This window comes from Salvia splendens, chromosome 1, assembly GCF_004379255.2.
Source record: "Salvia splendens isolate huo1 chromosome 1, SspV2, whole genome shotgun sequence".
NCBI classification, from domain to species: domain Eukaryota; kingdom Viridiplantae; phylum Streptophyta; class Magnoliopsida; order Lamiales; family Lamiaceae; genus Salvia; species Salvia splendens.
In genome coordinates this window covers 32,692,953-32,718,832 of record NC_056032.1, presented here as the reverse complement: position 1 = coordinate 32,718,832, position 25,880 = coordinate 32,692,953, and the positions used below count along the sequence as shown (strand labels likewise).

The 25,880-nt window shown below is 40.7% G+C and overlaps 3 protein-coding genes across 5 annotated transcripts; 1 reads left to right on the top strand and 2 right to left on the bottom strand.

Annotated features, from left to right (window-relative positions):
* The first annotated feature begins 281 nt into the window (after positions 1 to 281).
* LOC121747421 (fasciclin-like arabinogalactan protein 17) lies at positions 282 to 2,872 on the top strand. 2 transcript variants are annotated; one of them, XR_006039199.1, is made up of 3 exons: positions 282 to 1,699; positions 2,414 to 2,542; positions 2,640 to 2,872. XR_006039199.1 is itself a non-coding variant. In XM_042141462.1 (2 exons), the coding sequence occupies exons 1-2, from the start codon at positions 439 to 441 to the stop codon at positions 2,485 to 2,487; spliced, it is 1,335 nt and encodes a 444-aa protein (XP_041997396.1). In that variant the 5' UTR covers positions 282 to 438; the 3' UTR covers positions 2,488 to 2,547. The 2 variants fall into 2 exon arrangements, 1 of the variants encoding a protein (XP_041997396.1); XM_042141462.1 differs by lacking the exon at positions 2,640 to 2,872 and having other exon boundaries at positions 2,414 to 2,547.
* A 7,333-nt stretch (positions 2,873 to 10,205) lies between these two features.
* LOC121798486 (protein WVD2-like 4) lies at positions 10,206 to 12,904 on the bottom strand. The gene is made up of 8 exons (XM_042197522.1): positions 12,747 to 12,904; positions 12,003 to 12,559; positions 11,866 to 11,918; positions 11,677 to 11,757; positions 11,474 to 11,558; positions 11,299 to 11,370; positions 11,097 to 11,204; positions 10,206 to 10,870 (listed from the first exon to the last, which is right to left on the bottom strand). Exons 2-8 carry the CDS (start codon positions 12,537 to 12,539, stop codon positions 10,544 to 10,546), a joined length of 1,263 nt encoding a protein of 420 aa, XP_042053456.1. The 5' UTR covers positions 12,540 to 12,559; positions 12,747 to 12,904; the 3' UTR covers positions 10,206 to 10,543.
* Positions 12,905 to 21,097: 8,193 nt separating this feature from the next.
* Positions 21,098 to 23,728, bottom strand: LOC121747404 (calcium-dependent protein kinase 26-like). Of its 2 annotated transcripts, XM_042141441.1 has the most exons (7): positions 22,701 to 23,728; positions 22,482 to 22,625; positions 22,240 to 22,392; positions 22,059 to 22,174; positions 21,802 to 21,969; positions 21,504 to 21,728; positions 21,098 to 21,410 (listed from the first exon to the last, which is right to left on the bottom strand). In XM_042141441.1, the coding sequence occupies exons 1-7, from the start codon at positions 23,491 to 23,493 to the stop codon at positions 21,288 to 21,290; spliced, it is 1,722 nt and encodes a 573-aa protein (XP_041997375.1). In that variant the 5' UTR covers positions 23,494 to 23,728; the 3' UTR covers positions 21,098 to 21,287. The 2 variants fall into 2 exon arrangements, with proteins under 2 accessions (XP_041997375.1, XP_041997383.1); XM_042141449.1 differs by lacking the exon at positions 21,098 to 21,410 and having other exon boundaries at positions 21,554 to 21,724.
* Between the last annotated feature and the right edge of the window lie 2,152 nt (positions 23,729 to 25,880).

The window sequence follows — 25,880 nt, the reverse complement described above, 5'->3', positions numbered from 1 at the left end:
ATGTAATGTTATTTTAATTTTAATGAAGTGTGTTTGTTTTAATTGAATTGTGTTGGAAAAAAAAATAAAAAATGAAATTGAAAGAATAGTAATTTAAGGAACGAAATAAGAGACGGTTAAGGGACGGAGCGTTGCAGGTTCCGTCCCTTAGTTAAGGGATGAAGGAATAAAGTACAGTGGGTCTAAATAGTAATTTAAGGGACGGTTAAGGAACGGTGGGAAGACGGCGCAGTGATGCTCTTAGAAATTTAGTATCGAGGACTATGGTAGAGTTTAATATTTCCACCAAACTACCAAATGCACATCCCATTCCCCACAATCCAAAGCTAAGCAAGTCCACATTTTCAACATTTTTCCAGTAGAGAAACAAATCCCCCACCTAAATAAAGCCCTTTCTAGAGAGAGAAACAACACATAGCCCAAAATTCATCAAACGCCATGGATTGCCAGATCTATGGCGTCCTCTTCCTTCTCACCCTCGCCTCCGCATTACAGGAAAATCCCACCGCCAAGCCCTCAAACTCCACCGCCCAGATCAATTCCAACTCCGTCCTCGTCGCTCTCTTAGACTCTCACTACACTGAGCTCTCGGAGCTGGTCGAGAAGGCCCTCCTCCTTCAGACTCTCGAAGAAGCCGTCGCCAAACACAATATCACCATTTTCGCGCCCAGAAATGAGGCGCTGGAGCGGGAATTGGACCCCGAGTTCAAGCGCTTCCTTCTCGAGCCCGGAAACCTAAAATCCCTCCAAAATCTCCTGCTTTTCCACATGATCCCCGCCCGCATTGAGTCCAATCACTGGCCCGACAAGCCCCTCCACCACACCACCCTCTGCCGTGAGAAGATTCCCCTCAACGGCGACAAAACCGTGAGCACCGCTAAACTTATCAAATCCGACGACATCATCCGCCCCGACGGAGTAATCCACGGCATTGAGCGGTTACTGATCCCGAAATCCGTCCAGCAGGACTTCAATGCCCGGCGGAGCCTCCGCACCACCTCCGCCGTGCTCCCGGAGGGCGCGCCGGAGGTCGACCCGAGGACGCACCGCCTAAAAAAGCCCGCGCCGCCTGTCCCCGCCGGCGGGGCGCCTGCCCTCCCCATTTTCGACGCCATGGCCCCCGGCCCCTCCCTGGCTCCCGCCCCCGCCCCTGGCCCCGGCGGACCCCACCACCACTTCGACGGCGAGAGCCAAGTGAAGGACTTCATCCAAACCCTCCTGCATTACGGCGGTTACAACGAGTTAGCCGATATTCTGGTCAATCTCACCTCATTAGCTACTGAGATGGGCAGACTTGTTTCCGAGGGATACGTTTTGACGGTTTTAGCCCCCAACGACGAGGCTATGGCCAAGCTGACCACCGACCAGCTCAGCGAGCCTGGGGCGCCGGAGCAGATCATGTATTATCATCTGATCCCCGAATACCAAACGGAGGAAAGTATGTACAATTCAGTGAGGAGATTCGGGAAGGTTAATTACGATACGCTGAGATTGCCGCATAAAGTGGCGGCGGAGGAGGCCGACGGCTCCGTTAAATTCGGGCGGGGTGAAGGATCCGCTTATCTATTCGACCCCGATATTTACACCGACGGTAGGATTTCTGTTCAGGGAATTGACGGAGTTCTGTTTCCGGCGGAGGAAAGCACTGCCGCGCCGAAAGCTGCTCCCGCCGCTAAGATTGTGTCTAGACCGAGAAGAGGTATCTTTTGAATTTGTGTTTTTGTCTTTTTACGCCGGCGGTGGTTTAGTTTGTTAATTCGTAATTAGGGATTAATTACATGTCGAGATTAATTAAATTTGGGTTGATTATGGAATTTTGGGATTTAGGGACAATGTTTTATTAAATTTTTCTTCACGCAGACGTTGATCAGCTTTTAAAACAAGCAGAGACCCATTCTAGATTGGCTTGCAAGGTTAAGTTGTTTTATGGATTAGGTGAAGTTAATTAGTTACTTTTGTTTTAAGTTTTGATCAGTGGACGTCTCAAGGTGTTAGTTATGGCTTCACTTTCACTAATTTCTTTTACATCTGAATTAATTAATGAAATGAAAATTGCTGTTTGAGTTATGAAACTAGAATCTGTCGGTGGATGGTTAGTATCCAGTGGTATCGAGAACACGGATTGACCTCATGGGTTTTGTCAATAATAGGATTTGGTAATCAACTAATCATGATAACTGGATTTTGGGCGAGGGTGTATGATAATGTGTAGTGAGTGTCGGCCACCAGATTTTAGCCCCAATTAGTCGTCCAGCCTAGCCCAGCTGTGGGCTTAATTTTTTCATAATAATTCTTGATTGTTTGACTTGGTACTTGCAAGTATTTCATTTAGTAGACAATAAATCTTGAAATATGTTTTTTATAATGTAGAAGGATTATTAATTTGTATAATTAACAATAATATGGTGTGCAGGGAAGCTATTGGAAGTGACATGCAAAATGCTTGGAGCTGTTGGACAGGATGCTCATTTCTCTAGTTGTCATTAACTCTCACACTTGGAAAAAATGAAAAAAAGGGAAGGCGAGGAGATGGTGCAAAAAGGTAAGTGAGTGGGACTTTTTGTTTACGTGTTTTACTGTATATTCTTTAAATTATGCCAAATTAACTTAAAGTTTTTACTTTGTTTAAATAATGACAGATTATTAGACAAAAACATAAAGGGGTGAAAGACAGGACATAGTTGTGTTAATTGTTTGTTCTTCCGAGCCCCCACAGGAGCATTTTTTATTTTTATTTTTTCTTTGTCTTTTTGTCTTATTTGGGCATAAATACTGTATTTAGACTATCCAATTTCTTTTTTTTCTTTAATTGTATGCAAGTTTGCTCCACCGACATTGTATTTCAATAAATATACAGTCCTTTTGAAGAATATATATTGCTGCTGTTGTCACTTTTTTTGGGGGTTTTAGTATGATTAACCTCCAATTCAAGTCCTGTGACCTTTTATTTATCATTTTTTAATATTTTTTTCAGCCCATGCGTTTTGTCTAATCTAATTTTCGAATGAAGCTTGGTTTAACCTAACCTTAATAATTTAGTTATGAAATTTAAACTGTATTTGTCACGCCGCGGGGGCGTCAGATGGTGGCTGAAAATGAAGTTTCTTTTGAAGAGATGGAAATTCTTTTGCATTATTATTGGCACCATTATGGCTGTTTCTACATTTCATAAGTAAAAACTTATTTTGTCAATTTTGTGATTTCAAAGAGAGAGATTAATGAATAAAATTCAATTACAAAATGCAAAAATATGTCAATTCATTTGAAAAGTTGAATTGTGGCGGAAAGTTGTGTCTCTTTTTCATTACTAGTAGATTAGAATGCCTTTGAGAATAATTTTGCTAAAAAAAATTCCAAAAGGTGAAAAACAATTCAAAATATATTAAATCAAAGTTAAAGGACTTTGGATGATATTTTTAAATGTTATGGACCAAAATTGATACTAATCTATAATTTGGGGACTGAAAAAATGTTTCCTCTATTTTAAATGAAGAAAGAGAGTAAACTAATTGAATGCCCTTTAAGAGCACCCACAATGGCGTCCGTCCCGGCGGACGTCCGGCCGGCGTCCAGGAGTTTCGCGCGGGACGTCCGCCATTGTGCAGCGACGCAGATACGGACGTCCGCTGCGGACACCGGAGTTCCGCGGCGTTCCCGGGACGTCCGTCGCGACTTCCTTGCGAACGTCCGCCATTGCGTTGACTCCACGGACGTCCGCGCGGACGTCCCGATTATTTTATTATTTTTTTCAAAAATTCTATAAATACGACTCGTTGAACTTCATTTCATTCGCACCACTTATATTAACGAGTATCTCTCTCTCTCTCTAAATATTTTTCTTGCGAAGATAAATGGAGCACAACGATAGTGATTCCTCCGCCATGAGCGAGTCACAGGGACCGATCTTTCCCGTTGGCGGAAGTACCCCAATGTCCGCCACGATGTCCGGAATGGTGGGGATGATGCCCGGGTACTACAACATGTACCTGCCTTGGTATGGGATGATGCCCCAAATGCCCGGGGTGAGTGCCGGAATGACCCCAATGCCGGGGATGATGATGCCGAGGATGATGCATGGCTCGCCTGTCGCTGCAGGGGGAGTAGGCAGGGGGTCCCCCAATCACCGGTGGACAATGTCTATCGCCCCTATATGTATTTACTGTCGACGGATAACCCCCCGAGTACACCTCTCGAGACTCAGTTCACTGGCATCGAGACGTTCTCGTTTGAGGAGTTGGGGCTATCTCCTATCCGGGATTCTCCCACAGACGCACCAATGGCGATATGGAGAAAGGGGAGGACAAGGAAAGGGAGGGGCAGGGGACGGGGCTCTACCTCACCTGCGGCGGGGTACGATGGTGAGGCGGTGACCGCTGAGGTGGGGGAGGAATCCAGCGGGAAAAAGAGGACCGTTTGGAGCACAGAGGAGTGCATCACGCTTGCGAAGGCGTGGATCGGCATAGTGGAGGATCTATATATCAGGGCTAACCAGCATATCGACAGGATGTGGTGGCGCATTAGCCAAAGCTACCTCCAATTCAAACCGCCAGGGGGGAAGCCTCACAACGGAGAGCAATGCCGAAAACAGTGGGAGCGGCTGAAGAGGCAGCTCAGCCGATTCGCCGGCATTTACACAAACAATCTCCGCTCGGCAACCAGCGGCATGTCTGCCGAGGATGTGAAGCTTCTGTCTCACCATCAGTTCAAAGACGCTGCGGCGGGCTTTGGGGAATTCAAATATTGGGAGGTGTATCTTGTGGTGCAGACTTCGGCCAAGTTTACTGCGGGTGTTGAATCTGGTTGGCCGAAGCGGAAAAAGATCAATGCCTCCGGGGAGTACAATAGCAGTGCTGGTTCCCACGAACTCCTCCCGCCGAGGCAGAGTTCCCGACACCTTCATCGTCGACCAGCCGGCGTCGACCGGTGGGGCAAAAGTCAGCGGTGCGGATGGCGAGTGGAAGCGCCAGCGGGTCCGCCGAGGCCCAATCGGCAGCTCCTATCCAAAATGATCCCAAGCTCCCCTCACTCGCCCTCGTCGCGCAACATGAAACCCTGTTACGTGCAATGGTTGAATGAGGGACATTGACCGATCGCTATTACAGGTCGTCGCTGAAGGATATCATCAACAGTATGTGGCGCGATTTGAGGTTCGGAGACATGGCGGAGAGTGGCGACGAGGGGACTACCGGCGGGGACGACGAAGGTACTGGCGATGGGGAATTCGAGGAGTGAGACGAGAGTTTTATTTTTTAACTATGTAATTTTTTTAATAATTATGTATGTTTTTTTTGTACTATGTATATTTTTTTAAAATAAAGTGATTGCAATTTCTTCGTATTTGTGTCGAAATTTTAATTCCGTAAATTGTTTAATTCCGTAAATTGTTTAATTTGGTGAATTTGTGAATTTTTTTTATTGTGGGAAGTCCGTCGGGATGTCCTTGGGGATGTCTGCCAATGTACAGTGAGATGTCCTTATGACGTGGCAGTACAGTGGGAAGTCCTTATGACGTGACATGAGGTGTTTTGGGGATGTCCGCGTGGATGTCCTCCGGGATATCCGCACCACTGTGGATGCTCTAAGGACTTTAGAGTTTTTCGCCCAAAAAAAGTTCCAAACAATGAAAAAGTAGTTCAAACAATTTTAAATCGAAGTTAAAGGACCTCGATGATATTATTAAACATTACTAACCAAAATTGATACCAATCTAATGTTGAGAAACTAAAAAAAAAGTTCATAGTAAATAACCGAATTCATCTATTGTGGGACTCCTATTATGGGACGGAGGAAGTGAGTATTATATTATATAACCAAAATCATCTATTCCACCCGTTCCACAAGAATGTGCACTATTTCCTTTTTAGTCTGTCCTATAAGAATAGACATTTTCTAATTTTAGAAACCCTTTTCACTCTAATGAGAGAGACATTATTCTCCACTAAGAGCATCCGCAATAGCGGACTAAAGGTAGGACTAGCGGTTAGTCCATGGGGGTGTCCGTCACAATAGCGGACTAAAGGTAGGACGATAGGTAGGACGTCCCGAAGTAGGACGAGCTCTCGTCCACGCCCGAAACCGGATGTCCTACCTTTAGTCCGTGCTCTTGTCCGCTATTGCACGAACAAGAGCACAGACATCCCGATTTTTTTAATTTTTTTTTACTTTTTTATTTATACTCAATATTTACAACTCATTTACACTTCATTTGTAGTATATTTGATAAACACCAACAACTCAAACGAAGCAGGTCGCTCATTCCGAAGGCAAACTCGCCTAATCTGGCCCTCAAGCTAGATATGGCAAAGGCCTATGATCGAGTGCAGTGGCCTTTCCTCCTCGTGGTGTTTGAGAGGATGGGATTCCCACCGGGGTGGGTGAGTATTGTCAGCCGATGCATCTCTTCTTGTTGGCTTTCTGTGCTTGTGAATGGAGCTACGGCAGGTTTCTTCCACTCCACTAGGGGACTCCGCCGGGGAGACCCGTTATCGCCCTCGTTGTTAGTGCTGGCAGCGGACTATCTTTCGAGGAGCTTGGACAGGCTCGTGGACACGCACCCTGACATGGCCTAGAGATGTGCTAGGCGCGCCCCAGTCATATCTCATCTGTCTTATGCCGATGACATTGTCATTTTCGTCAGGGCACACAGACAGTCCGTAGAGAAGCTGGTGCAGTGTCTGGAGCACTATTCCGCCGTCTCGGGTCAGATGGTGAACAGGGGAAAGAGTCACTTCTATCTCTTTGAGAAGTTCGACGCTTGGGCGGTAGAGGTGGCACATGCGAGTGGTTTCCAGCAGGGTTTTCTCCCCTTTACCTACCTAGGAGTGCCTATTTATAAGGGGGGGCTGAAGGCCGAGTACCTGTTAGATATCCGACAGAAGATGGTGGACCGGATTCACAGCTGGTCGCATAAACATCTTTCTCTTGGAAGTCGCCTTGCTCTGATCAAGAGCACCCTTGTCACTATCCCTCTTCACATCTTCCAATCCTGAAGCCGTATGAGTATTGGATGAAGGATTTGGAGCAGATTTTGGCCAGGTTTTTTTGAGGCACGGTGGGGGAGCAGAGAAAGATTCACTGGGTTAGCTGGAGGAAGAAGATTTGCTTGCCGTTGGATGAGGGAGGCCTTGGCATCCGTCGTTTTCGTGAGCTCGTCAAGGCTTTCAGCATCAAGCTCTGGTGGAGATTCCTCGCGCAGGATTCTTTGTGGGCGCAGTTCACGATGCACAAGTACTGTTTCCATGCTGGGCATGCTTTTATTTCCCCTTACTCTGTGCATGATAGTTCTATTTGGCGTAGGCTCACTCATATTAGGGGTCAGGTGCATGGTCTTATTAGATGGTCCCTAGGCGAAGGGCGGATTAGTTTCTGGGACGACGTGTGGGTCGGGGATCACCCCCTTAGGACCTATTGTCTGCCCGGGACTGACCTTCCTGCCGCTGAGGTTTTTAGGTTCTGGCATGATCATACTTGGCATTCTGAAAAACTGCATGATTATTTGGCTTTGTATGGTGTGCCTTTGTATGTGTTGGATCTTATCAGGACTGTTCCGATTGAGGTGGGCAGGCGGGATGTGATGCGATGGAGCCTCACTGGCGATGGCGAGTTCTCGACGGCCTCAGCTTGGGAGCTCATCCGGACACGGTCCCCTAGACATTTCGGACTTCGCATGGTTTGGAATGCTGGGCTGACCCCGACTATCTCTGTCTTCATCTGGCGCCTCCTCGTCCAGAGGGTCCCCGTTGAGTGTTATGTTCAGACTCGTGGTATCTCTCTCACATCCAAGTGTCTGTGTTGTGTCTCTTCTTTTTCAGTCGAGTCTTTCCAGCATTTTTTTGTGTCGAGTCCTCTGGCGAGATCGGTTTGGGATTTCTTCGATGGCTAGTTCCCGTACATCAGCACACACATTCACACGTGCACTAACATTGCACTTAGACTAGGATTTTGGTGGAGGTCCTCTCACAGGGCTCCCACCTTGCACATCAGTTTCATTATCCCTTGCCTTGTATATTGGTTCATTTGGACGGAGAGGAATAGCTGCAAGCACCGCGACATTTCTTTTCGTTCTTCACATGTTATTTGGCAGGTTATTCGATATCTGCGGATCTTGGTGGCGGCGGGTGTGCTCCTACCCCTTCACTGGCGCGGTTGCACCCCGACTGTCGACTTCATGCCTTCGGTTCCTCCTCGCCGACGAGTTCTGAGGTCCCTGAGTGTGCTTTGGCATCCACCTGACGATCCTTGGGTGAAGCTGAACACCGATGGGGCCTTTTTCACCTCGACGAGACAAGATGGCGGTGGGGGAGTGGTTCGTGGTTCAGACGGTTCTCTCCTGGGGGCCTTTTGCACGTCACTCGTAGCTGGGCCGGCCTTCGAGGCGGAGCTCTTAGCTTTTCTTCACGGGTTGACATTGGCTATGCAGTTCTCTTCGCAGGTTTGGGTCGAGATGAATGCAGCAGCAGTGGTCGCGGTGTTCACTTCAGGACGCGGAGGAGCAGTAGATGTGAGACATCACATGGCTCGCATTCGCACTTTGCTCTCACAGTTGCAGGTTATGTTCTCTCACATCTTTAGAGAGGGCAACCGACTAGCCGATTTTCTGGCAGGTAGGGGGTACAGACCCCTGCCATCACTTTCTTTGATGCGGATTCAACGCCTCGGTATTTGAAGTCGCTCGTGAGGATGGACCAGTTGGGCTATTCGAACTTCAGATTCAGATATCGAGATGGATGACTACTACACTTGGCTCGTGGTTTTGATTTATGGTTTTTATTTTTTCCTTTGGAGATGGCCAACCCTTGGTCACCATCCTTGTATTTATTTTCTTGTTATGTTAGTTTTATCGTTTGTTAGATGGTTAGTACCCGGTCTGTGGAGATACCATTGTAGCTTTGTTAGCTCTTGTGATTTGTATCTCCTGTGCGGACCGAGTCACTTTTGGACTTGGTTGATTTATGTTTCTTTCATAATTTTTGATATTGACAGGTTGGGGGTCTGCCTTAACCCTCCACCGTGATGGTGTTTGAGGAAAAAAAAGCGAATTAATCGTATTTTTCAATTTGTTTTATTGGTTAGGGCGTCGGCTAGTCCTAGTGCTAGGCTATTATTGTGCAGTGGGATGTCCTAGTGATGTGGAAGTGTAATGGAATGTCCTAGTGACGTGGCATGAGGTATTTTTGGGATGTCCTAGTGCTAGACTATTGGGATGTCCGTCCTACCGTGGATGCTCTAAGAGCATCTGTAATGGTGGACTTCCGCGCGGATGTCAGACCGGAGTGCGCGACGTCCGCGCGGGACGTCCTCCATTGTGCAACTGTTCAACGGATACGGACGTCCGATACGGACACCGCATGTCCGCGCCTTTTTGCTGTCGTCCGTCGGGACGTCTGCCATTGCGTTGACTTCCACGGACGTCGGCGCGGAATTCCTGATTTTTGCATTAATTTTTTTAAAAAAATTCTATAAATACGTCTCGTTGCACTTCATGTCAATCGCACCACTTGTTTTAACAAGTTTCTCTCTCTCTAAACACACTTTTCTTTCGAAGAACAATGGAGCACCACGATAGCGATTCTCCCGCTTCGAGCGACTCACCGTCACCTTTTTTTCCCGTCGGCGGAACGGCGCCGATGTCTGCCGCGATGCCCCAACTGCCGGGAATGATGCCCCAACCTCAAATGCCGGCGGGGATGATGCCGGGTACTACAACATGTACCCGCAGTGGTATGGGATGATGAGCCAATGTTCTCATTTTCTCCTTATTTGAGTCGAAATTTTACTTCCGTAAATTGTTAAATTGGTTAATTTGTGAATTTTTTTTAATATGGGAAGTCCGTCGGGATGTCCGTCACTGTGCAGTGGGATGTCCGTATGACGTGGCATCCGCAGTGGGAAGTCCGTATGACGTGACAGGAAGTGTTTTTAGGATGTCCGCAGGGATGTCCGCGGGGAGATCCAATAATTTAAATTGTATGAACTTGTGTTGAAATATCAAACTACCATTTACAATGAAGAAAAAATGAAAAATACAGTCTGAATAATGACAGCCATTAGATCGCCAGATATGATGGTACTGTTTCAAGTCCGTATCTTTTCATGAGTGCCTTTCCAAGTTTAAAGTCAAAGAAATAAATATCACTATAATGGCCTCGACCCTCGACCAATAATCCTATGCGGCTATGCCACTAAATAAAGAAAGAAATCGCATGTAACAAATAAAATGAAGATATATATGTTGAAAAAGTGTATACAAATTTCCAGTATATTGAGAACAGGCCATGAACAACACATGATTATAAGCCTATTAAATATATAGAGAGAGAAGAAAAGAAGTTACAGATGGTAGATGTATATCCCTACATCTACTGTAGTCGTACAACGTATTACTTCCTTGTTCCACTATGATACATAATACACAAATTAAATAGCAACCACATCGAACAAATACACTTGACTCAAACTTACAACATACACCAACTGTATTCACAGCAAAATGGAGTTTGAAACACCTTGAAATTTAGCATGCAAAGGTGATTGATCACCTAATTCAAGCTTCGACGCTAACATCAGCAGCAGCAGCCGCCTCAGAAAATCCGTTGCACTGCAAAGAATCCCCAATTTTATCAGGTGTCTGTGCATTGCTTTGGACCCCTGTCTCCACATTTTTCGCTTTTGTACCTGTGGGAGAATTTTGAGTTTTAGGCTTGAGCAGGGAGCTTCTCGTTGGCTTCTTCGAAGCAACAGTGCCTTTATCACCATTGATCTTGGGAGACCTAGGAGAATTGCCATCATTTTCAAGGGAGTTGGCAGCCGCAGGAACAGTAGCACCTTTGTTCCTTCCAAGCTTCGGAGATATTGGACGTGTGGTCGGTATCTATGTATAGGAATGCAAGGATTTGAGTAAACTAATGATGCATGAGCAAGGCTTATCCTGATAGTGGAACTTTATTGAGGTAGAAATGTGTTATGTAATAAAACACATCTTTAAAGAAGTTATGTATCTTGAAGAAATAAGGTTCATATCCTAAATTAAAGCATGTGCATAATATCTCAGTGAATATTCATCCCACAATAAGCCTCTAAAGTTCATTCACTCTTACCTTCTTGAGTTCGTTTTTTGGAGGAGGTTCCTTGTAGAAACTTGGCATAGGCGTAGCTTTGAAGGTCAAGCTCTTTCTCAGTTGTTTTATCTCCGCCTCTCGGCTTTCCTGATATCATATAAAAGACGAGAAAAGCGAGTGACCAAACCGAAACAACCAAATTCTCAGGTTATAATATTTGACAAACAGAGAGTAGTAGTACCGTCGATTTTGCTTGCAGAGTAGTCTTTTCAACTTCCTTGGCATGTATTTTCTCTTCTATCTTCGAGTAGAACTGACGATGGCATAGATGACATCACACCAAGACATTAATGTTTTTAGTAAACTAACAAAACTAAACAACATATGATGATGCACTCGAAGCTTCTAGTTTCTACCTCTTTCCGCTTCTCAGCACGCTCTTCTAACCTGAAAGAGAAGGCCAAGACATTCATCCTCTGCTGTGTCCGAGGAGTTAGTGTTCTGTTCAAAGGTAAAAAGAAGTCGCGAACATTCAATTTAAACACAAACCAGAACAAAACATAGGACAAGACGAAGTTAGAAGAAACATTATAAAAAGTCTAAGATATATGATTAGTACGATGATGTAGTGGAACGAGCATCCTCCTCCTCCCTGTAAGGCAACATATCGTTGCTAGGCTCCGAACTCTTCTCAACCAATCTGCATCACCAACTAAACCACACTCAATGAGGCAGAAACATAGGTAAGACATTGAGCAATCAATGTGCTAAAACCGTAGGCAGCAAGAATAAGCAACAAACAACATACGAGTCACTTTCAGTCTTCATTTCATTTCCATCACCAGGAAACTGCTTCCCTGACTGAAATCAAACCATCATCAATCAAAACTAAGCACAAAACACCAAACACACATCAATGTAAGACTGAAAGAGCAAAAACCTCACCACAGATTGAGAAGCACTAGGCATCGAAGCTAAAGTTGCACGTCTACCACCAGCAACCTTTCCTGCCCTCACCACACCTTTAACACTCAATCCACCAGAAACCTTGGCATCATCATTATATTTCACACCATTTCTCCGAGGCTCTGGCTTTGCCGGATGCACCTCGGTGCTTCTCTTCATCGGATCAGAGTGACGGCCTCTGGACGGAAAGGACAGAGACTGTGACAGGCTTGGCTTCCTACTCCGGCCAAAGGCTACTGATCCTTTGGAATCAGATTGATTCTTGACCAATTCACTGTATTTTTTGGATCTCCCATTAGGATTCTTAGCGTTGGAGGTTTTAGTAGTCTTTGATACAGTTGAAGATGCTTCGAATTGGGGCGGAGATGAACTAATGCCTTCCTTGCCTTTTACCACTTCATTTTCACCACTGATCACATTCTCCTTGTTCACATCCACACTTGAGCCTTCGCTATTAGAGTTTTCAAGAACTAATCTTTTTTCATCTTCAACACAAATCCCATTTTCGGACTCCATTCCACAAAAAACGAATATTCCTAAAACAAATCAAAATAAAAAATAAATTATGAGAACGAGATAATCCCCTTTTCACTTTTTACTCAGAGTAGATCCAGTAACATACTCCTAAATTACAGAAAGAAGAGTGATGGATTGGATGATCATCGTGGATTGTTAAGATAGAAGAATGAAAGGCAGAAAAATGAGATAAGTAGGATTGATTACCTTGGAACTGGATTGCGGGAAGTGAGGAGATGAGGAATCTTCTTGTATTGTGCAATTAAAAAGGTGGAAAGGAATGTATGTTTGGAAAGGGGGAGAGATGAGTGAGTTTTGATTGGAGAATTTATGAAGAGGGGCAAAAATGGATAACTGTAGCAGAACGTGGGAGGCTGATGATTTAGGGGGGGTAACCGACGTGGCTCGACGTGATTGGCCCCACAGTGACCTGTTACCACCAACCGTCGATCGTGAGTTGTCAAAACCTGTTGGTTGGCGGAGGCGATCGAACGGCAGAGAAGGCTCCTCGGAAATGAAGGCTAGCCGTTGATGGGAGAGTCAAACCGTATAATTGTAGTTGGAGGCGCTGGCTACGGGATTTTGCGGTTGGTACGTTGTATTCAAGCCTGGCCTGGCCAGGCCTTGTGAGTACAAGTGGAATTATCATTATTTCATGATCATCATTAATTTTCTTGTCATCCTCATTGTACTTAAATACCTACTACATTTAATTCTGTGGCATTGAACTTAACTTTTAATTTAGTGATAGGATGAGATTTTAGAATGTTCGATTCGAATGAGATGGTTTTGAGGTTTGCTCGTATAAATTGGTAGGATGATAAAACACTTGTTAATTGATCAACTGTTTTCTCCAATCATTTACATCATAAACGTACATAATTGTACGTACATAATCGAACTTTTTTTTTAACATTTTAAATTCAAAATCGTTTTATAAACATTAATTGATTTAAAATAAATTTCATACTAATCATTTTGCAACACTTCGAAAAAAAAATTAAATTTTTCTTAAATATTTGTATATTTAAACAAAAAAAATATTTTCTTACTAAATATTGTATAATTAATTCAAATCAAGCTCAAAATCATGTTACGATTCGACATAAAATGTCTACATCACTTCTTTCTTATTGCTACGTCAAGGTTCCATAATTATTTTCTGATGAGCGTGTGGTTAGTTTTCTAATAAGGCCCACCTGATGGCTAATTCTATATGGTTGAACCTTGAGTATTAATTTGTTTTTTTTGGACAGATGTATTAATTAGTTTATTAGCTGTAACTAGATTATGATTTATGAATGTAATGATATATCTCCGAAACCTTATAACTTTTGTCAAAATTTCAAAACATATATAAAAGGATTCCCATCTCATACTATTAAAAAAATAAAGTCTATATATAGAAGTAAGAAATGGGTATATATTAAAATTTGTAAATTTAATCACACATTTTTATAATAGTAAGTAGATAGAATAGCATAGATGTTAGAAATCGTCGGCGGGATCCGGCGAAATATAGTAGCATACATAAAAAAAAAGTTTAGTTATCATCTATACAATACAAAAATTTTAAGATTTTTTAGGTCTTGCAAAAATAATACTTAAAATTGAAAACCCTCTGACAAAAAGAAACACTTTTAGAAATTAATGTAATAACATTATGTGTGTCTGTTATACACTCCACACAGTTTGATTAAAAATAGCAAATTCTTAATTGGAACAGTGATATTCAAGTTGTCTTAATTAGTTGTTAGGTCTCTACTTTTGGATTAATTGTCTTAATTATGCCCCACAAGTCATTTTCATAATTGAAGTAACGCTTAACCTAACTTAACTTGGTACAAATTAGTAGGTAGTAATGATTAATGTTCTCAAGGTGCTAACTCGAGTAATTAACAATTAATTTAGACGAACTCATGTGGATTATGTCTCCTGAGCTGGAGCTACATGTGCCAATTATATATAGTAATGCTTGTTATTTTTTGAAACAGTAATATACTCGTTATTAAACATAAAATTGTAGATACTCAGTTAATTACATCTAAATCGTGTAGGGTTTTAACCCGCTTTCCTTATCAGGAGTAAATAAGGGTACATTTTGAATAGAAATCTAGTACTAATATTTTTGGATTATAGAAGAATCCTAATTCACCGACGGCGAACTGGACACTCGCAATAGCGCATATTTTCCCCCCTATGCGATCGGCATAAAAATCGGCGCTATTGCAAGAACAACACCGATTACAATGCCGAGGGAAATGCACGATGCATAGGGCGTGCTGATCGCCGCCCTGTCGGCGTTAATGTAGGCGCCAATCACCAATTTTTCTGTTGATCTTGGCGATTTTTTCCCCACTTTTTTCACTCTATAAATACACTATTTTTCACCCCATTTATTCACCCATTCACTCCAATCTATTCTCATCTCATTTCTCTCTCTCTCAAAAATGAATCTCGGTCGTTTCTCAAACTCGAATGCTCCCGACGGAACTCCGAAGTTCCTCGGTGGCCCTAGTGGTCCCCACTCCGGTGGTCCCCCGATGTTGCCTACTGGCAGACCGATGACTCCCTCTCTCACCGCCGCCTTCTACAAATTTTGTCAAGACTAGGGTCTTGACCCCAATTATGGCGACGAAGTGTATCGGCCAGGTATGGAAATTCCATATTGATATGAACTTCAACACCAGCGAGTACGAGCTCTCGGACATGGAGCCTTCAAACTTCCCTCTAGAGAAGGCTCCCGCTTCCAATGCGCGCAAAAAAAGGGAAGGCAAATGGAAAGCGCAAAGCGCCATAGACGACATACACCGCAAAAGCCAGAACTACATCTCTGAGGAGTCGATGGCTCTGGCTAAGTGTTCGGTCAACATCTCTGATCGAGGATCCGATCTTCACAAACTACCAGAGGGTGAACAGATTTTGGGCCCTTATCGAGGAGATGTACAATGTCTTATAGCCGACATTGGCAAAGTGGCACTCCGCCGGCCACCTCCGCAAGTACTGGACTCAAGTGAAGACGGATATTGCCAAATTTTCCTGTGTCCACCACAACATCCAAAGGCAGTGGCCTGAGTTCGGAAGACACCCGCGACAAGGCCATGAAGACGTACTCCCAACACAATATATTTCCTGAGTAAATTCTACGACGCCTAGCTCCTTGTCATGAATTTAACCAAATTCCAAGCGCGGTACGAGACTAGCTGTAGGAAGAATATGAAGATCGACGCCCAAGGCAGGTACAAGAGCAGCGGTAGGTGCGATGCGGTGGACTTGAACTCTCATATGAAGAAGAGTTTTGACACACAAATGCCTATAGAAATTCATCTCAATGGCGTTAAAGCGGCAAGTGGAATGGGAAGACAACGACAACCAAGCCACAAGCCTCAACACTGCTGCCTTGAGACCCGACCCTCAATGGCTTGGTCCAGGCATCGTTGTAGAGGACATTTTTTGGACATTGTTGGACATTGTTGGACATTGTCAGGTCACTCTTTGTGACCTAGGATGTTGTGGACACCATTAGGTCACTATCCGTGACCCAAGATGTTGTTCGACACCATTAGGTCACTCTCCGTGACCCAGGACGAGGAAGAGAGTAAAGTCCTCTAGCAACTCATCAACAACCTTACTAGAAATTGAGATTCAATTGATCTGATTTATTTCTTTATTCTACTAGTTTTTTTTGTTTGGTAACTTTTGAAAATAAGTATGTTTTGGTATTTCCTTTAAGTTGTTTTGCTATTTTATAATTTTTGTTAACACAAAATTTTAAAAAATAAATATATGTAGTGGTGAAAATAGGGAATGATGGATTTTAAGGGCATAATTTTTTATAGCACTATTGGTGCTGGGGATGAAAGATAAAATATTGACATGGCAGGTGAAAACTCCTTTTCTCTTCAAGAATTCCTGAATTGTTCTCCTGTCGTTATGGACTACTCAAGTTAGATTGACAAACTAATCCAGCTGGACATTGTATGCCCTTTTACCTGCGAATGTCGGTGAATGAATCCATTGGAAATTTAAACTGCTTAACTTGACTTAATCCAACCTTAAGTGCGCAAATGGAGGAACTCAGGGTTTTCAAAACCCTAACCCATAATACTATAGATTAGTAAAGGGAAGTAAGGATCGATCCCACAGAGACGATGTGTTCTACATTTGTTGAGGACAAAATGGGAATGACTGCGGCCACACTCTACGGGGTTAAACTACTAGATTGAACGAACTGTGAGACCAAACTAACTAAACTAATCCACTTGTAAAACTGAGTTTAAATCAACTTGATCAACTCATATTAACATTTCCTGAAATGGCCAAATAGAATAAAAGTAAACTAGTGTCAGAGTTCTGCAAAATGTACGATAAAACGAAACTTTACTAACAAACTCATCTTCCTCACTCATCCAAATCAAATAATAGAGTAAAACAGATCTGTAGGGAATTCCATCATAACAAACCTAGCAGGAAGAAACAAACTTACTAACGCATAACTTCGAATTAAAGCAGAAAGAGACTACTGTAAACACGTAGACAAACTGATCGAGTCACGCTCATGTAGAAATCAAAACTTAACCATCAGATCTACGACTATTGAAACTAAATCAGACACGATCTCACCATTAATCAACGTAAACTTAATCAGATCTATTCTATAATTCCGTAAACACCCATATCTAAACATTATAACACATTTCATCTATGATTTCTTCGCGATCAAGCAGAATTCGTAAGTTAAAGCTCATATCTAACAGATTAAACAGTAGCAGAAACACTCAGCTAAAGCATGTAACATAAATTGGAAATCAAAAGTAAATCAGAGAATTCATGCATGGTAAACAAAACATTTCAACGTGAACCAAATTCATAACACCAAATCTACTGCATTAGGAACATCCAGAGTATGCTACGGTATAAACATAAACCCAAATGAGACAAAATAAAACTAAAAACAGAGATTGTTTCATCGTCCCTTCTCGGAACGGAATTACAGAAGTAAATTGTTAAAAGTGCAAGAACCGACACCCAACCACTGCTAAAATAAAACTGAACTAAAACCAAGTGTGTGTGTGTGACAGAAATCAAGAGTTTTGAGTGTTGGGAGTTCCCATTTCAACCCTAGGAGAGAGCGGAAGCCAAAATGAGTGTTGCCTCCTTTCTCCTTCTCTATTTTCATTTATAGGAAGGCGTGAGGTCTTGATCCCTAGGGCAACTACCCTTCGAAAAGTCTCTCTTGCCCTTGGCTTTTTGGGGATCTTTCTTGTGTTGTGCTCTATCTCCTAATCGGTGCTCCTGCCGCATGCCATATAGTCTGACTTAAACCGTTTGCGCAACAAATTAACTCCCCCTCCTTGGTCCGTTCGTCCGCCCAATTATTCCTTTCATTCTCTACATATGGCGGACTTCACACACACCTGGCTCACCATTAGAAGTTAGATTTCAAAATTGAGTGTAGTTTTATCACAGAACACATGCATGAAACGAGCCTCATCAGCAGGGGAAAAATGAAAATAGCATATACAACTATTTTTATTAGACAAAAAAGTATAGGACTGATAATTTCAATAGTTAATACTCCCTATGTTCGCCATTAGGGGTCCCGGTCACTTTTGTGCGCTCTTTTTATAAAAATGATAATAAATAGTTAAAGTGGAGAAATTGTAAAGTAAGAGAGAGAATAATGTTGAAAAGAGTCTTCTAAACATTATTCTCTCTCTTACTTTACCATTTCGCCACTTTAACTATTTATTACTCCCTCCGTCCACAAAAAATAGGGCATTTGTGAATGGCATGGATTTTAATGTAAAATTGGTAAAGTAAGAGAGAAGGGAAAAAAGTAAGAGAGAAGTAATATCAGATTTAGTACTTCACTAAAATAATATCAGATTTAAAAGGTTAAAAGTGTAAAAAGACCAAATTGCCCAAAAATGTTCATAAAGGTACATTCATATAAAAAAATGGCAAAATGACCAAATTTAAGATAAACCTTTAGTGCAGGGATGTCTGACGATATTTTTAATGTCCAGAGACTATAAGCGAAATAAACACATAGTCCAGAGACCATTTTTATAATTCACTCTATATTTAAACCATTTTTATAATTCACTCTATATTTAAAGATAAGTCGGCAACAATTACTTTACTTTACTTTACCGAAACACTAAAATTTTAACGTCGTGTGAATAAGTTTAGTAAATATTTCTCACTCATAGATAGTACTCCCTCCGTCCCGGACTACTTGCACTTATTTCCTTTCTGGGCGTCCCAAGTTATTTGCACTCTTTCCATTTTTAGTAAAAATTATCACCTACAGCCGTAATATTTGACTTTGTCTATTACTCATTCCTTAATCTCCGTGCCGAAAAAGGAAACGTTCGAGTAGTCCGGGACGGAGGGAGTAGTATACGAGGGATTCCCAATAAGTTTTGTAAATATTTCTCACTCATAGATAGAAGTATATGTGGGATTCCCAACAAATCTATTATCACAAGATTAAGAATATAATTGGATGATGTTAGAGGTTCAGCAACCAAAAATAGTAAATATGTACAAGCATAGGATTCATATTCCTCCTAATCAATTACCAATTTACCACAATTACTACATTTCACCATCATTATACACATCAGCGATGTCCTAAATTCAAATGGGAGTGGACCCATTTTCGACCATCATACAATGGGATGAAATTATTGTTGATTACGGAAATCACACTGGTATAATACTCCCTCACTCCTAGAAAAAATCACACTAATATAATACTCCCTCACTCCAAAAAAAAATATGTACAATTTCCATTTTCATTCGTCCCACAAAAATATATACACTTTCCATTTTCGCTCGTCCCATAAAAATATGTGCATTTCATTTTTAGAAAGTTATCTCAATTTATTAACTATATATATCAATTTATTTACAATTTATGCCACAATTGAACACTACTAATAATGTGGGTTCCACTATTCACTAATACTACTTTAACTACTCTTCTCTCTCTTACTTTACCAAAATTTTTTAAATTCCCGTGTCATATCAATTGCTCATATTTTTATGGGACGAAGTGAAAATTACTAAGGCGATTTGGACAAACCCCGCTGAGATTATGCATTAATTGCACATATTTGACAACTTTGTGCTGTTATAATTATCCGCATTCTTTGGTTGTATGTGATGATGGATGACTGTAATAATTTCCAATCAAGATAAGTACATGAACAAAGTAAGTACCTAACAACAATTATTGCTTTCATCATAAATTTTTGGTGTTTAGTAAATATTTATCCCCATAATCTGTGATGCCTTTTTCTTACCGCAGACAGTGGGAAGTATAGTGACGAACCTCACGGCCCATGGGTAAGGTTCTGGGCTCAGTTTCACGTCTTCGATTTCATTCGAGCTCCGTTTTTATCATTCTCAGCCTATGTGCAGAGTTTACAGAATTGTGGGTTTGAAAAAAAAAATATAATATCCACGACATCCATGGAAAAATAAAGGCTTATTAATTTGATTCACATCAGGTATGGTTTGCACTTTTTTTTTCTGAGATATTTCCCTCTGTTCACAAAAAAGCTCATTATTGATTGTCACTAGTCTAAATTAGTAAGAAAGAGAAAAGTGAATAAAGTTAAAGATTGAAAAAACAATAAAGTGCTGATAAAGATTCCCTAAAAAATGATGTACTTACTAATTTTAGTCGATGAACAAAATGAAAATTTGACTATTTTACAGGACGGATGAAATATTATTGACGGATGAATATTATTATTGATTGAAATTGGAATTTTCTCATTTATATTAGAGTTTGGGTAATCGAGTGTCAAATTGGGTATGACCGTATGAGATTTCCTAGTTTTTGAATTTTCTATAAATGAAGATGTATAATAGATTAACCGAGATATTGATCATGCCTTATTTCCTATTATTCTTGATTTTGATAATAAACAAAATGGTAGGAGTTTTATTAATAATTGCCGATAATTTCGATGATCCGGTTTTTACTTACTATTGTTATCGACGTTTATTTTTCTTATTATTGTGAAGCGACATGCATTTGGGAGCTCTAAATAATGCAAGAGCAAAAATGCATTTGGGAGCTCTAAATAATGCAAGAGCAAAAATATAGTATGTGTATAATGTTTGTAGCCTTTAATTAGGTACTACTATATCCGTCTCATAATAAGAGTCATTTTTATTGTGGGCACGGATTTTAAAAATGTAAAGAATAATGGTTGTAAAAGTTAGTAGAATATGAGACCCACTTTTTTACATTGGTTTTATAATAAAATGTGAGTGAAGTGAGTGGAATGAATGTAAGACCTACTTACTACTTATGATAAAAAATGAAGTGCGACTCTTATTATGGGACGGACTAAAATGACAAAATATGACTCTTATTTGTGGGACTGAGGGAGTATTATCTATTACTCCTATTATAATTTCCTAACGATTAATCAAAAAGAAAAAGACGCATTTCGAGGTCCATTTGCGCTTTCAAAAAATGTACTATGTGCCTAATCGCATTAGCCCAATTAAGCTATTCTTAAATTCCAACAAAGTTTACTTGAAAAGTATATGTACTAGAATTAGAAGGGCTACAGTTGCATTACAAAATTTAACAGACAAAAACAATGCTAATTTTGTAAACTGAAAGAATATGGTGTTGGACCTGTTGGGCCATCTGTATAACTTACACAAAGTAATTTTAAATTTGAAAAAAAAAAGAGAAAAAAAGGAAAATATTTCCTATCAACAAACTGGCATTGCCTCCTTGAATCCAACACCAAAATTATTCTTGAATTTTTTGTTACTGAAATCTGTGTTACCTCTATGCATCATAGCCACGAACTCATTGTAATCTATTCGGCCATCCTGCACCAAATCATCACAACATGTTACTGTCGAATTCCATATCTAACTAACTCAATAACCCAACAAATATTTGTAACAAAATGTAGCACTCACATTATCCTGGTCTGCTTCTTGAATAATTTCATCAAGCTTGAAATCTTGAATCCCAAAGTCCTCACAAGCTCGTTGAAGCTCGTCTTGCGTTATGTATCCACTCCCGTCTTTGTCAAAGTAAGAAAATGCACGAATGAGATGATCATCCTTGTCGATTTTGTTCATGTGCAACGTTGCTGCGATGAACTCTCCATAGTCTATGGCACCATTGTTATCAATATCTGCCTACAGAGTTTAAGACGTGTTAGTGTTTCGAGCTTTGAGAATCCAACTTTCCATGTGTTGTCTCATTACTTACAGCTCTCAACAGACGATGTATCTCCGATTCCTCAAGATTAGCTCCGTATCTTGTTAGGCCTACCTTGAGCTCCTCGAACGTTATGTAGCCGCTGTTGTCTGAATCTATTGTCTCGAACATTTCTCTTAGCCCTGCAATCTCTTCCTCAGAGAGATTCTCTGCAATTACCTGCATCGATACAAACACAAGCGTTACTACTGAAACAAAAGACATTAGTAGAGTAGTACTATCATTTATCTTGATAGTATGTCACATACTCTTATAGCCATTTTCTTGAGCTTGTTCATGGCGGAGAAGTGCATCATCCGGCTCAGCACCGCAGAGTGAATAGGCTCGTCTGGAGCTACCCCGCCAACCTGCACCCATGGATGTGCTGCAACAAATTCAAAACTCAATCAACATTACACTTCACATTTCTAACCAAACATGTGTACTTACATAAAACTTGATGAGCAGTTATCCTTTTTGTGGGATCCCTTACTAGCATTCTTTTCACAAGATCCTTTGCACTCTCTGAGATGTTAGGCCACGGATGTGATGAGAAGTCAATCTCACCATACAAAACCTCTTTGAATATCTCTTGTTCTGTTTCTGCACCATTTCAAACTTCAAAGCATCAGAAATCAACCAAAACTCATGAGCAAATCAAACCAAAACTCATGAGCAAATCAAAATCTCACCACCCCAAAATGGAGGCACTCCACAGAGAAGGATATAAACTATAACTCCAGCGCTCCACACGTCGGCCTCAGCACCATATCGCTTGCACAGAACTTCCGGTGCAACGTAGTAAGGGCTCCCCACCACATCACTCAACACTTGCCCTAAATTCAATCAATCAACTAACTAACCAATCCAAAACTCTACCTCCTCAAAACCAATTGAAAATCTGAGCATACCTGGCTTGAAGAAAACAGACAAACCAAAATCTATGATCTTCATAGCCGAATCCTCAGCCCCATTAACAAACAGGAAATTCTCCGGCTTCACATCTCTATGCATAACTCCCAACGAATGGCAAGCTTCCAACACACCTACGATTGTTCTAGTAAGTTCCGCAGCCTTCTTCTCCGAATAATGCCCCCTCTGGACGATCCTATCGAAAAGCTCCCCGCCTCCGCAGAGCTCCATCACGACATGGACCGCGACAGCGTCCTCATACGCTCCTTGGATGGAGACGACGTTGTCGTGGCCGGACAAGTGGTGCAGGATTTCGACCTCTCTCCTCACATCTTCTAAATCCTCTTTCTGCACCAATTTCCGCTTAGCGATGGATTTGCAGGCGAATTTGTTGCCAGTCTTCCTCTCGGTGCAGAGGAACGTGGTGCCGAACTGGCCGTGCCCGAGCTTTTCGCCTAAATCGAACCGCTGTTTGAGGTGCCCTGTTTTGGTTTTGAGAACAGAGTCCACCTCGAGGCCTATGCTCATCTTCCTCTTCACGGCGTTAGCCTTTTTATGCGGCGGCTTCGGCTTCTCCGTCACGATCATGAACACTTTTTCCTCCGTTTGTTTTACATCGATCGTCACTTTCTTCGGAGATGGAGGTGTTGTTGTTGTTGTTACAGCTTCGTCTTCGATTTTGATCGGTTTTTGACTAACGGTGGGGTTGTCTTCTCGTGATTTAGACGGCCAGAATAGGCCGTAGAGAGCGCCGTGATCGTCAATTTTTCCGTGAACGCAATTGTTTCCCATTGTGATGGAAATTGTTAAATTCAACTGATTGGATTTGATCTCACAAGCCTCATATGTAACGCTTCTTCAACTGAACAGGAACACAGGAAATGCAGCGTATATATGGAATTCGAGAATTCTAATTAAATAATAATAAAAAAAATTTGATAGTGAAAGAGTGAATGTTTCAAAGGGGGAAAAGTGGAAATTTGAGAAGGTGGCAAGATTATGAAATGAGGAGGAAAGAAAGTGTGGAATAGAGGAAAAATGGCAAGTGCTGAATTATATTTAAGTCGTCATATGTTGTAACGTAGAAAGTGTGTGAAAACCGTGGGTTTTGAATGTGTCGAAACACACACTTTTCTTGAAATAAACGCGAATGTTAAATAGAGATCTTACGGTTAGAAACAATGTTTCAACTTTCCAAATTGCACGTACGCGTTGGATTTAATTTGTGTAATTATCTACTACTATAAATTATCTGAAAATTTGTGTAATTATCTAAAATTACCAAACCACAAGACGTTACATAATTCAGACCGGATTGTCTGTGCTATTTTTCGTAATTTGGAGTTTATTTTCCTAAACTTCTACGCCTTCATTAAATATCATTTAATGTTCACTTTTGGATAAACACAAGTGATCTGATTCGCTATTATACTTTGAATTAGATATCATATGTATCAAAACAGACCTAGTTCTGTATTGAATATTTAATTAAAGCGTAAATATTACTATAATTAAGACTATTTCTAAGAAAGAATGGGCTTGACTCTGAAATAGTACACCGGTAGCTATTAGCTAAAGGATATATCTTTATACTATGATTTGTAAATATATAAAGAGAGCGCCGGCGCAGGCGCAGGCGTCAGCATTGCATGCATAATGATATCAAGGATGAGCGGCAGCCGGCTGCGGCAGTGATTCCATCGGAGTATGTTTCCACCCAGCTGTATTCTTCACAAATATTTTTTGTTTTGTTTTTTCATGTAAGTACATATGTTTTGTTCGTGTTATTTATTGCGAATAGTTAGACTCTTGGCGAATCTATATTACTCCATAATTCCTTTCGTTCGATTTAAAGATCTATTTTACCAATTTAAAACATTCATGGTTTACTTTTTTTTTCAATATGCAGACTCCACTTTTTACTATTTTTTTTTGCACTCACAAATCACTATAAAATTAATATTAAAAATTAGACCCCATATTGTACTATTTTTTTACTCATAATTCATTATAAAATTAACTAAAAAATGAGACTTATATTCTATTAACTTTTTCCTTTTACTTTTTTCATAAAAACAAAAACTTCAAATTCATACCAAGTCAAAATTGTGGCTCTTTAAATTATGGACAGAGAGAGAACGAGTACATGCCAATATTTTCTCATGATAGGAAGGTCAATGTACGTATTGGAAAATAGGATGTATAAATTTTTCTTTCTTCAAGAATTCACGTGCCTTTCTTGATTGAACACTCTAAATTGCCGTCTATTGGAGTTTTGACTAGACAAAATGTCACAATGAAATTTAGGTGATGCGTTCATGAAAGTTTGAACTTTCCATTATTTCAGATAATACATCATGCAATTAATGTAAAACATTAATAATTGCATTTATTTTATTGTGAGACGTACATAAGGGTAAACGCATAAATAGTTGTGAACTTGTGATATGCAAGTAGTACCACACTCGACCTTCCAAATAAAATTGAAAACAAACTAACGCGTAAACGCAGAAGATATGATTCCACGGCACAAGCAAAAGTGCAACTACATCATTCTTTTTCACACGTTTCTTCATTTTTGTACTCCTATTTATTAGTACTAGTGATATGTTGTTACAAATTATTATTGAGTTTATATAATATTATTGTAAATAAATAATAAATAAAAACAAAAATAAAAACAAAAACAAAAATATGAATGAATGATTTAGAAACCATAAAAAACGAATAAAAGTAAAATCTAAAAAATTGCCACTAGTTACCAACCATATCTCGTAATTAGGGATGTCAGTGCAGTCCGAAACCTATAGGCTCGCCAAAATAGCTTGTTAAATTTAGAAGGTTATGGTTGAAATTTTTTTGCCCGATAACATTATAACTTGATTAGCCCGCAACCTGAATAAGGCTATTCCGGAACCATATGAGCTTGCTCAATGGGTTGGACCTAGGTGCACTATTGTTTATTCTTTTATCTTGTATAACAATTAATTTGGCAATTCAATAATTATTTTTATAATATAAATAATTATTAAAAATAATATTCTATTTTTATTTAATACTCCCTCCGTCCCATAAAAATATGTGCATTTTCTATTTTCGTCCGTCCCACAAAAATATGTGCATTCCATTTTTGGAAAGTTATATCAATTTAATAATGTATGTCTCACTATCCACTAAAA

Bases quoted from the DNA above. Each gene is read 5' to 3' on its own strand.
- LOC121747421 (XM_042141462.1), top strand. From the start codon at position 439: ATGGATTGCCAGATCTATGGCGTCCTCTTCCTTCTCACCCTCGCCTCC. The intron at 1,700-2,413 runs GTATCTTTTGAA...TATGGTGTGCAG, and splicing joins TGTGTCTAGACCGAGAAGAG to GGAAGCTATTGGAAGTGACA.
- LOC121798486 (XM_042197522.1), bottom strand. From the start codon at position 12,539: ATGGAGTCCGAAAATGGGATTTGTGTTGAAGATGAAAAAAGATTAGTT. The intron at 11,919-12,002 runs GTGAGGTTTTTG...GTTTGATTTCAG, and splicing joins CTAGTGCTTCTCAATCTGTG to TCAGGGAAGCAGTTTCCTGG. The intron at 11,758-11,865 runs GTATGTTGTTTG...TTGGTGATGCAG, and splicing joins ATGAAGACTGAAAGTGACTC to ATTGGTTGAGAAGAGTTCGG.
- LOC121747404 (XM_042141441.1), bottom strand. From the start codon at position 23,493: ATGGGAAACAATTGCGTTCACGGAAAAATTGACGATCACGGCGCTCTC. The intron at 22,175-22,239 runs GTAAGTACACAT...AATTTGTTGCAG, and splicing joins AACTGCTCATCAAGTTTTAT to CACATCCATGGGTGCAGGTT. The intron at 21,970-22,058 runs GTATGTGACATA...GTATCGATGCAG, and splicing joins TCAAGAAAATGGCTATAAGA to GTAATTGCAGAGAATCTCTC.